The sequence below is a fragment of the Myotis nattereri genome, assembly GCF_964212035.1.
Source record: "Myotis nattereri genome assembly, chromosome: 5".
Classification (NCBI taxonomy): Eukaryota; Metazoa; Chordata; class Mammalia; order Chiroptera; family Vespertilionidae; genus Myotis; species Myotis nattereri.
In genome coordinates, this window is record NC_138080.1 from 4,365,798 (window position 1) to 4,377,866 (window position 12,069).

At 57.3% G+C, this 12,069-nt stretch overlaps 1 protein-coding gene across 1 annotated transcript; it reads right to left on the bottom strand.

Annotated features, from left to right (window-relative positions):
• Positions 1-319: 319 nt before the first annotated feature.
• SMIM43 (small integral membrane protein 43) lies at positions 320-9,551 on the bottom strand. Its single transcript, XM_081093060.1, has 3 exons — positions 9,191-9,551; positions 8,326-8,466; positions 320-798 (listed from the first exon to the last, which is right to left on the bottom strand). Exon 1 carries the CDS (start codon positions 9,455-9,457, stop codon positions 9,269-9,271), a length of 189 nt encoding a protein of 62 aa, XP_080949186.1. The 5' UTR covers positions 9,458-9,551; the 3' UTR covers positions 320-798; positions 8,326-8,466; positions 9,191-9,268.
• Between the last annotated feature and the right edge of the window lie 2,518 nt (positions 9,552-12,069).

Here is a 12,069-nt window from a genome sequence, read left to right on the forward strand (position 1 = left end):
CCCCCTGGTGGCCACAGGGCTCACCTGCCGAACAAAAAGTTTAGGTCAGGCTGGGAATGTGTTTCCCCAAATGGGGGGCAAAGGTGGGTACCCCCTTACCCTCCCCCAACCCCCCGTGGACCTCCCGGGGCGGGGGCCAAGGCTGCGGTAAACTGGAGACGCCATGTGCATGACCTGGAAGGAATTCACCCTCAGCCCTTATTTCCAAAGGCCGGCAGAGCGGGTGGGTGAGGAGAGGCGTCTGGAACCGAAAGGGAGCTTGATGTCAGTGCATCACTGCACATCAAGATCCTACATTGAAAAACACAGTTTGCCTTGTTATATGAATAAAGTTTTATTGGGACACAAACATGAACATATTTGGGAGCATGAAGCCATCGGAAGACCATTCAACCAGACTGTGCATTTTGCCGGGTGCAGGGAATACTCTACAGGTGGGTCGGTGGTTTCCGGGTCCTTCACTCCGACCTTTCCTGGCTGGCGTCTGTGCCCGCAGGTTAGCAAGTGTACCAGCCGCGCCAGCACGCTGGCAGAATTGGCAGCGGGGAACCTGGAACCGGTCCTGTCCCCAGCCAGACATCAGGCGGCCTGAAGTAGCGTCTGCTCACAGCCTGCTTCTGCTCATCCCCGGTTGACCTTAACCGCATGACTAGCCTCTAACTCGGCGTCTCTGCCTTCGCTCTCTCACCCGCCGTGTCCTGGAGGCCGCCCCTCGCTCAGGTCCACGGGGTACAGCGTCCTGAAGCTCCAGCGGGGGGCCCGATGCACAGGGCACCTCCTGCAGGTCTGGGCGTTTCTCTGCAAGAGACAGGGAAAGACAGACTCACCACTTCTGTGAGTTTAACTTCATAGAAACTGCCAAGTTGCCCTCCTGTTCAAATCCACATGCCTACCGGAAGGGTGGGAGCACTGCTGCCCATGCCCATGCCCACGCCCACGCCCACAGCCGTGGCGGAACATGATCCAACTGGAGGGCGTCCAGGAGAGCAGACGGGGCGGCAGGGTGTGCCATCCTCTCAGGCTCTTCCTGTGTGTGACCCAGCAGGGAGACATTCTAAAGAGCTCTCGTGCGAAAGAAGAATCCAAGTTATGCTTTGTCCCCTGGAGTGCGGGTCCAGTTCTGCTTCCCCAGGCGCACCCCGGGCAAGCAGGCCCACGCGCACCTGGTCTGATCTCCACGGCCCTACCTGGCCCTGAAGGGCGATCTGTGCCATGATTATCTGTGCCGTGACCGAGGGACAAAATATCCACTGAAAATCTCTATTTTGCTTGGTATCATTTTTGCTAAGGAGCTGACACCATCCCATAAGGCAATTGTAACCATTTTTATTCATTTTTGTTTGTTTGTTTGGATCCCAATGCTAAGAATACGAACTAGGTAAAAACTGTCAAAAAGACGTTCAATCTCATCAATAAGCTACAAATAGAGTTTGTTTTCATCTATGAGATTGGAAAAGATACAAAAGACTAACAAAAGCTCTTTGCAAAGCTATAAGGAAATTGACACAGTCATGCCCTGTAGGGTAGAGCATCAACAGGTATAAGATTTCTGTACATAAATCTAACAATCACAGAAATAGAGAGTATGTGCATACTTTAGCCCAACAATTCTATTTCCTGGAATTGACCCTAAGGCAGTGGTCGGCAAACTCATTAGTCAACAGAGCCAAATATCAACAGTACAATGATTGAAATTTGTTTTGAGAGCCAAATTTGTTAAACTTAAACTACATAGGTAGGTACATTGTTATTAACTTAATTAGGGTACTCCTGAGGCTTAGGAAGAGTCACACTCGAGGGGCCAAAGAGCCGCATGTGGCTCGCGAGCCGCAGTTTGCCAACCACGGCCCTAAGGGAACAATTACGGAATATGCCACTTAGCGGAGGGCCTCCGGAGTTACTCTGCTCACTTGTACTAAAGAAAAATTGGGAACAATCTAAACGTGCATCTGTGTGGGTTTGTGATGTAAATTGTGGCACCAGGTACAATGCAGTGCGTGCAGCCATGTAAATCCTGAGGTAGATCTGTGTGCTGGGTTATGGCCCATTTGACCCTTCAGACCTATTTATTTTATATATATATATATATATATATATATATATATATATATATATTTTTAAAAGAGAGAGAGGAAGGGAGAGGGATAGAAAGATAGAAACATCAATGAGAGAGGAAGTCATAAATTTCTGCCTCCTGCACATCCTCCCACTGGGGATCGAGCCTGCAACCTGGGCATGTGCCCTGACCAGGAATCAAACCAGCGACTTCTTGGTACCTGGGTGAATGCTCATCCGCTGAGCAGCACCAGCCGGACCAGATCTATTCTTTACCCTTGGGGACCCCGCCTTGTGCCCCCAAAGGGCACCAATGAGCTCCCTGGTCCTCCGGCTTCTGGCTGGATTGGCCACTGGGGTGGCGGGGGCACTGGTAAGAAATGCAGGGCTGAGAAGATGGTGCCATCTGAGTGTTCCTTCCCTTTCCCTGCGGAGTCACTGCAGGTGGCTGTCCCTCTCCTGGTCCTATAACCACACTCCCGTCACCCCTGCAGACCTGGGAGGTGGCAGCTCCGGCTCCCACTGCTGTGTGCCTTGGGGAGGTGTGGGGGTGTTCGCCAGCCTTTGTAGGGTCCCCTTAACCCTAGCGCAGTCCTGTAATACACGCTCACTTCTGCCAGCCCTTAGTGAAAGCCCAAAGGCAAGGAGCCCAGAGATGCAGCATTTCATCCACCCCGTCCCAAACTGCACAGCAAACACATGCTGCTGTGTGTGGCACACGACACACCTAGCTGCACGCAGAACTTAAATGCCCCCAAACATGCGCTTTTCTGTGTTAGCTATTGTGTCCCGTTTTAGAGCACCATTTTAAAAAATATTGTTATTGATTCCAGAGAGGAACGGAGAGGGAGAGATATAGAAACATCAGTGATGAGAGAGAATCATTGATCGCTGCCTCCTGCACATCCTCCACTGGGAACCCCCCACACTGGGGATCGAGCTTGCAACCCTGGCATGTGCTCTGACTGGGAATTGAAAGGGGACCTCCTGGTTCATAGGTTGACGCTCAACCACTAAGCCACGCTGGCGGGCTGAGGGTTGAAGAAGAAAAAGTAACCCGTTTCCTAATTCAATGCAAACATTCCGGAAGTGTCAGGTGATAGGACCCACAGACAGCCAGGGGTTAACTAAGGTAGTGCGACCCCACAGGAGGGGAAATGGTAACGACCTACACTCAGTACAGTAGGGGCCTTACCTGCCTTATTCCCACTGTTTCCACAGCACCCAACACAGTAGGACAAAGGTAAGAAAATGGACAGGTTCATTTCAAACTAGGAGAAAGTCATGGCAGAGCATAGAGCTCATAAAGGAATGGAGGCTAGGACACAGCAAGAACCCAAACAGGGCATGCGTGGAGAAGCAATATCAAGCAGCGCCCAGTGTAGACAAACAACAGACACTTGTTACAAGAATGAGCCCACTGCCATTACTGCCCTCATGTTTTACCCAAACTCTGAATACAATGAATCATTTGGTATTTTCTAAAGAGACTTTAATCCGCATAGAGACATGTCCATTAAAAAGGAAGTCTGCCCTGGCCAGTGTGGCTCAGTTGGTTGGGAATCATCTTGTGCATCAAAAGGTTGTCAGTTCGACTCCTAGTCAGGGCACGTGCCCCGGTTGTAGGCTCAATCCCTGGTAGGGGGTGGGCATGCAGGATGTAGCTGATTAATGTTCCACTCACACATTGATGTTTCTCTCTCTCCGCCCCCCCCTTCCTCTCTTTCTAAAATCAATACAAATATATTTTATATATTTTTTTAAAAGAGGAACTCTGATCTCCTGGCCTGGTGGCTCAGTTGGTTGGAGCATCATCCCGTACACCAAAAGGTTGCAGGTTCAATTCCCCAGTTGGGGTGTGTGCAGAAGGCAACCGATCCAAGTTTCTCTTTCACACTTATGTTCCTCTCTCTCTCTCTCTGTCTCTCTCTCTCTCTCTCTCTCTCTCTCTTTCTCAAATCAATTAAAAAAAACCACACATCTTCAAGTGAGGATTTTTAAAAAAGGAAATCTGATATAAAAATAAACATTTCCTTCTATCCATTAATCTCATCCTAATTAACTCCCTAAAAATATGGCTAATAATAATTCACACAAAAAACTGAGTTAAACATAATTATGTCTTTATTTCACGGCCTTTTAAAAAACATAAACCACTGAGTATTTTGAAAAGCATTCACGGAATAATCATGTCGCAGCCACAACATCACAAAACAAAGGGACAGAGAAGGACTGCAGAGCAGAACAGAACGGCCTGGGCTGCCTGCCGCTGGCCTGGCGGGCAGGTGCTCCCCGGGGGTGACACCCGGACCCAGGACACAGGTCTCCCCGTCAGCATCACCGACGCCAGTCACGGGACCGCCCCCAGGAGACCACTGTGCGCACCTGCGAGGTGCACAGCTGCCAGGTGCACAGCTGCCAGGTGCACAGCTGCCAGGTGCACAGCTGCCAGGTGCACAGCTGCAGGCTAACCTGTCAGCATCTGGAATCAGCTCCGTTTCCTCCTTTCCCTCTGGAGACAAGGTCAGGGGCCAGCCTCCAGGAGCAGTGAGACCACGGGACACCAAGCCTGTGACTCGGTCACCCCCCACCCCCCCGCTAGTTCCACATGAGAAAGACGGAGACGTGCACGACCGTGTTGGCGGATGCGATAGCCACGAGCCACACGTGGCTGTTTAAATCATTTGGAAATTAAATACATTTTACTGAGAAATGGGATGAAGTTAAAACTCCCTTCCCCGGTCACACAGGGGCCCGTGCTGCCCGCTGGGAGGTGGACAGGACGTTCCTGTCCGCACAGAAAGCCCCGGCCGCGCTGGGGGTGGGAAGGGATTCTTCTCCCTTCGCGCAGCCAGGGTGTGGGCTGCGTGTGGAAGCAGCTCTGAGCAGCCACTTTCCTCCCAGAATAGCCCCGATTGGCGAAGGGCCACAGACGGGGGTAAAGTAGCTTTTTTTACATAGAACACCCTCCCCTGTGGTGAAGGGAGGGTCCTTGTATGGGGGTCGGCTACACCGGCCAGACTCCTCCCCAAATCTGTTGGGAAAACTGGAGCAGAGGTAAGTGAAGGGGATGGGGGAGTGGTCCAGGGCGGGGGGGGGGGGGGGGGCGGAGGGGAGGAGGCCTCTCCACCCCAGGCTCTATGAGGAGGCGATGCCCACATCCGTGGGTCCCCAGGCCGCCCCCAGAAGCCCTGGGTGGGCAGTGCGCGGGCTGGGAGCCCTGGCGATGCTGGAGAGCAGGCGAGGGCGTTCCGTGGCCAGGCACAGACTGCGAGCTGTGCACCCCTGATCCACCATCACCTTCCTTATCAAGGCTCTGGCCAGTGTGGCTCAGTGGTTGGGCACCACTCCCATCACCCATCACAGAAGGGTTGCTGGTGCCATCCCCGGTGGGGGGCGTGCAGGAGCAGCCAATCCGCTCTGCTCTCACTCTGCTGCTTCTCTCGCGCGCTCTCCCTCTCCCTTCCTCTCTCTGAAAATCAATTTTAAAAAATCTTTAAAAAATAAAAATAAATAAAAAAGAAGACTCAGGTTTTTATAGAAGGCAGTTCTGTGTCCAGCTACAAAACCTCCATTTCTCAGGCAGCTTTGCAGACGCCACGGGCATGGTCTGGCCCGGGAGATGGAAGCTACGGCTGCTGGGCGGCCGAGGAAGCTTGACAAGGGAGCCCACGCAAAGCGGCGTGTCCGTGTCCGTGTCCGTGTCCGTGTCCGTGAATGTGGGCTTCCTCTGTCTTCTCCCGGGGCCCAAAGGAAAAACAGGGAGCCCCAGGGGCCGCCTTGACCTGACGTCTGTGAGCTGAAGCGACACCGCATGGCTCCCCCACTCCTCGTTTCCAGAGGAGAGACGGAACCCCTGCTCAGTCCAGGGCCTCCAGGAGAGCAATCCACGTTGGCGCCAGGAGGAAAGCGAGCCCTCCACCTGCAAGTCGAAGGCGCCTCCCTGAAGACCTGCACGGCCAGTGCGTGCAGGCGACTCCAGGGCCCTGGCAACACAGCCGGAGCGCAGCACATTGAACGCGAACCCACCGGCGCCCACAGCCCCAGCGGAGGAGACACTCGGGTGGTTACGTCAGGTAGCTGCGGCTGAGGGCGGCAGGCCGCGTGTGGCTCAGGCCCGCAGGAAGCTTGTCCCGGTGCCTGTTGCGTCCTGGCGACTCTCACACTCAGGTCTGCCCGGCGCTCACCCCAGCGCCGGCCTGTAACATGCTCCCCACTCAGACCATTCATGGACCCCCGTTTCCTGTATAACCTCATTCACTTTGTGTAAACAATGTAAGAAATGGAGAACTGAGAATTCATTTCACTGACTCCAACGAACAAGCAAACCAACGCCAAGTCTGCACCTCGACTTTTCCCCCTGGTGTGCGACACACACGCCTGGCGGTGATTCCCGCGATCCCCGAGTTTTAACTGAGGATTGAGCTTCAGGAAGCGCCTCGGGGAGCTGTGCACATTGGAAACAAAGCCCAGCAGATACCTCCCGGCACACGGAGCACCACAGTTCAACCGCCCCTCGCTGCCGGCACGAGGCAGGAAAACCAGCCTTTCCCACGGTCCGAAACGGTCCCAACGTTCACGAGGTTGAAAATGTGGCCATTTAAACCATGTAATGATTGCATGTGTGCAGACAAAGCTGGAAACATGAAAGCCAGGCTGCGGAGTCCCCCTCACCTACGTGCAGGCGCCCACCTGGGAGGGAAGCAAGCACAGACCCCGGCACTGCGCCCGGGAAAGCCAGCGGCGCTCCGGTGACTCGCTCCGACCGCTCCGACCGACGGCGTCAGTCCTGCGCCTGCAGCGGCCCCACATCTGCAGTCCCGACCGGACCCCACTCCCCCGGACAGTGTAGATCCTGCAGGTGTGCAAGTGGTGTCAGCGCGGAGGGGGGTCTTTCACGGAGAACTGCAGTTCGCCGCACTCGCAAATCTGGTGATCGGTGAGCACGCAAGGGCACCCTGGTAAGAGGTGGAGTCATTTCAAGCAGCTGGAACCAGAAACAGTCATGACAGGAGAACACTTGAAAGCAAATACTAGCATTACGAATTATGGCCCATTTCCTGATAAGGCAGGAAATTCAACGCAGCTTCTACCATTGCCGAAAACCTTTTATTGGAAATAGAGCATAGGGGTCTCCATGATTGGGGTACACGATATAATGAGCAGCTATGGGAAACGTGCCTGACTCTGCGGAGGTCTCGGTCCGAGCTCGTATGTACACCGTCTTCATACAGGCGCAGCGCTCACGTGGGACGCCGTGGGGCCGCTCCCTTATGCATTGTGCACACGCTGTGGCCGTGACCTCTCTCACCCTCCGCCTACACGCCTCTGCGCCAGGGTCTTGGCTTAGTTAGTCTAAGCCAGGGGTGGGCACACTTTTTGACTCGAGGGCCACAATGCTTCTTGAACTGGACCGGAGGGCCGGAACAAAAGCATGGATGGAGTGTTTGTGAACTAATATAAATTCAAAGTAAACATCATTACATAAAAGGGTCTTTTTTTGTTTGTTTAGTTTTATTCATTTCAAACGGGCTGGATCCAGCCCGCGGGCCGTAGTTTGCCCACGGCTGGAAGCTGAGGCAAGTGAGTGAGTGAAAGACTGAGCCAGGGCGTGGCCAGGGCGGAGCCGCCACGGTGCAGCCTGGAGCGAGACCCTCCTGGGGGTCAGAGCTTTCCATGGAGAGCGCACACAGGTAGCAAAGTGTGAGCTGCAGAGTAGTTCTAACCAGTCTACGTTGGGTTTTGGAAAAACAATGATTGAATAAATACTAGGAAAAGGCGGCTCCTACGCAGGAGCCAGAGTTTCAAAAGCAAGACAGGTACCCGCGCCCAGCTCTGAGAGCAAAGCCAGGAACCGGCCTCCCAGAGCGCGCCGGCTCCCGGCGAGGGCGGGTAGGTGGGCACTGCTAGTTAATGAATTAGATTACAGGGGGTCTAGCGTGGCGCTGGGCACAGACAGAAAGGCAACCAGTCCCTGCCTAGGAAACTGCATCAGCAGCACCAGCCGAGAGACAGGCCTAAACTCTCACTCCACCCAGACCTCTCTCCTCCACCCTGACCTCTCACCTCCACCCTGACCTCTCTCCTCCATCCTGACCTCTCACCTCCACCCTGACCTCTCTCCTTCATCCTGACCTCTCTCCTCCACCCTGACCTCTCATTTCTTTAGACCCTGGTCTTCCTAAGTGTGGCGACAACAAAGGGACACAGGGAAACCAGTGTGCTTCCACCCCCGCACCCCCCCCCCGCCCCCGCCCTGGCCCCGCTTACCATTGGAGGAAAACGGGTGGTTCCCACCCTTCGGTGCAGGTTCCCGGGTCACCAGCTGTAACTGAGGCTTGGTCCTGGGCGCACCTGCCCAGGCAGCAGCTTGGCTCTGGAGCGAGACCACAGAACGCGAGGAAAAGGCCTCTGTAAGAGGAGGTGGTCATTTCCCAAATTAATGCTCGGAGGGCGCCCAGGCGCACTGGAGGGCAGCCACTCCTCCCCCAACCTCCCCAATGCTCGGTCCTCCCTGGGGGGACAGCCCGGCTGCCCTGGGCCTGTGGCCCCGCAGTGCGCCAGCCTCCTCCGCACCCTGTGCTCACTGTGCTCGGCCTCCAGACTCTAACCCACCGGCACCCAGGCGCCAATGGGCTGGCGGCTGGAGCAGGAGTAGGGACCAAGGGGAGGACAGGGTCCCCATAGAAACCGGCCACCGACGCCCCTCTCCCGCACGAGCGCAGGGACGGGAAAGCAGCGCTGGAGATGCTTCCCCTGCCTCCCGCCCCGAACCACATTCCTTCTAGCCTGGATACTAGATGGACGTTTGACTTCCTTTGGAAGTGGCTGCACTGAACTCTGGCTCTTCCCCGCCCCTTGGGCACAAGCTTCCTTCCCGTTGGACCTGGAGGAGGAGCTGGCAGGCGCCCAAAGCCATCTCGGCTCCAAAGGCATCGCTCCTCGCCCCGCCAAACGGAGATGCTCGGTCCACCCCTCAGCACAGCGCCCGCCCGGACCCCACGCCCGCCCGGACCGCGCACCTGCTGCCCGCACCCAGCGGCCGGAGCCTGCGCCTCCCCGGGAGCGGAGCCGCCCACCCCCCGCCCCCCGCCCCCTCCCCCCCCCCCCGCCCCCGCCCGGCGCTGGAACAGACCTGCCCGCGCGGCAGGCGCAGGCCCCGGACCCGGCGGCCGAGCGCAGAGCCCGGGAGACCGGCGGCGCCCCAGCCCGGTCACATCTCCTGCTCGCGGGGGACGCCCCAAGGCTCGCGCAGCGAGGGGCGCCCGGGCTGCAGCGCCCCGGCCGTGCTGGCCGCCGAGCTCATGAGCTGCTGGATGAGCAGGAAGAGCAGGAGGAAGAGCAGGAAGAGCAGAAAGAAGAAGAGCGCCAGGTAGAGCAGGAAGTTGAGCTCCCACTCCATCCTGCGGGCGGGCGGCGCCGTGCGCTCCGCCAGGTGCCGCGGGCGGGCGGGCGGGCGGGGCGCGGGGCTCCCCCTCCGGCCTCCTCCGGCCGCGCGGGACAGACCCGCGAGCTGGTGCGATGCCGCCCCGCGCTCCCAGCGGCTGCGCCTCCCGCCCGCCTCGCCGCGGTCCTCTCCCGAGCTCCTGGGGACGTCGGGCTTCGCGGGCGGGGGCGCCGGAGGAGAGGACCCGGCCCGGCCTCCCGGGGGTGCCGCGCTGGTGTTTGCAAGTAACCTTCAGATCCACCCCGGCAACCAGTGGGGTCCCCCCCACCCCGCTCTCCCCGAGGGCGGGCGATGCCGGCAACAGAGGGCTCCCCGGAGCGCACTCTTCTGGGCGTATTAACGGCAAAGCGCACCTCCAAAGCCTTGTTGTACCAGCTTCCAAGGTTGGCTTGAAATTCAGTTTATTTGATGGAAGCAAAACCAAAACACAACGACAAACACCTTAGCGCTCCTTCCAGGCCCCGGCGCCTCTCTGTCCATGACGGTGGCCCGCGGCCCGCAGGGGCGGCTCCGAAAGAAGCCGGTTTACCCTTTGCTGTGTCACTAGTCACCCTGAACTTGGTGGCTTAAAACATCAACGCTGATCCACCCCCACCCCCCACCCCCGTTTCTGCGGTAAGATTTTGGGGCACTCCGTAGCGATTCTGGCTTGGGGTGTCCCACGGGGTGACAGACGTCAACGGGGCCCAGTGGTCTGGAGCCCGAGGACCCATTCGCCGGACTGGGGAGCAGTGCTGGCTGCTGGCGGTTCCCTCGGGGAGCCCCCCCCCACCCCCCGCCCGCCCCCGGCTGTTTGGGCGCTGTCACGAGAAGCGCCCACCAGAACCAGGCAAAGCTTCGGCTGCTCCCCAAGCCACAGCCTCCCCCCGCCCCCCCTCCCCAATGTCCTGAGTCACACAGCCGCCTGGTCACTGCAGAGCCCCGCTGGCCGCTGCCCATCAAAGCTGCTACCACAACAGTATTCATGCCACGGCCCGGTGGGTGGAGAAACAGCCTGGGGGCGCAGCGGCAGTCACAGCCCCCGCCCCTCACCCCCCACCCCCTCCCCCTCCGCCAGAGGCACCTGGGGAGACGTGATGCGGGCCCCACAGAGCCACCCGGAGCCCGCACGCCTCGGCCACAGGGTCCGCGCTGTCTTCAGGGCCACACAGCTTCGCCTCCATTCCTGAGGGATCGCTGCAATGGCACCACTTCGTCCCCCGCCGCGACCAGAAAAGACAAGCTCAGGTCGCGAAGGTTTCACAGACACCCTGACATTCTCCGTCATGGCGCTCCGGGTCCTGGGAGAAGGCGGGCGCTCCCTTCACGGCTGGTTCACAGGCCACCGCCTTGGAATCCCTGGAAAGGCGTTGGAGCTCGCTGCCTCCATGGTGCCCACCACCTTGGTGCTCGTGTCTGATCCGCTGTGAGGAGAGGGTGGTGGACAGACGGCCTCTCCCGGCCAGCAGCCTCTCTGAGGCAGGACGTCGGGGGCGGGTTCCGGAGGACCCCTGGGCGATGCAGTGGCTTCAGACCCAGGTGCGGAGGCCAGGGGGCTGGGCGCAGCCATTCGCTGGCTTATGGAGGATGGCAAAGGCCTTGGACCTCTCACCAGGAGTTTCTGTTGTAGATTCCAACCGTATTCATGACGGTGGGCCTCCAGTATGTCTGTGACGGAGGCAATGACACCAAACCCACACCTGAGCCGCCGGGAGTTGGCCCTGCAAATACGGGAACCCCGAGGAGGGGTGTTCCGCGTGCTCAGCTGCAGGTGGCTTTCTGCCGGCGCAGATTTCAGCTCTGCAGGAGGGGGTGTGAGCCTTCCTGAACCCACCACCAAGTCGGCTGCTTACTGTTGCGGATCATACGGGAAAGCCCCGTTTGACTCAAAATAAGAGAAAGGCGTTGACGAGTGGTGTACACGGACGGTGGAATATTGTGGGGCCACCAGACCTCCCAAGCCGGCATTTCACTGGGGGGGATGCATCACAAACCCTCCATGTGCCCAGCGCCTTTCCCGGGGCAGCCCGTGTGCGCAGGTCCACTCAGAGAAGAGACGGACACGCAGCCATGATACAAAGCTCAGCACCTGCCACCTGCTTATTTTCTGGTTCTCGGTGTTTTTGTTATATTGTAAATCAGAAGACGCCTTAACCAATAAGCCGAACTAATTTGGAGTCTTTTATTATTACGCTAGCACTAGCGGGCTCAGAGTAGAATGTCTCTGTCAAATTCTGGGGCCCCATATGGTGGAAGTCTCCCTTACTTATACTTTTTCTAGTCCTTTGTCTCCCAAATTTGGAATGAGACTTCCGGACCTCTTGAGGAAGAAGGCCTGCATGCTGGGACAGGGCAGTGAGACCGTATCTCAAGGCCTGGCCTGGCACCAACACTGACAACTCTGTCTGGGGCAGAGTTTACAGCCTCTCTGGAGTGGGGAGTGGTCTTATTTGTCCTTATTATTTAAGCAAGCAAGGGTTTACAGAAGCCAGAATAGCAGGGTTACAATTTCAAACAGCAGTTTTTTACACAAGATGGAGGTTACTCTGCTTCATGTTCATCTGCCTCATGTATTTTGTCTGATGAAA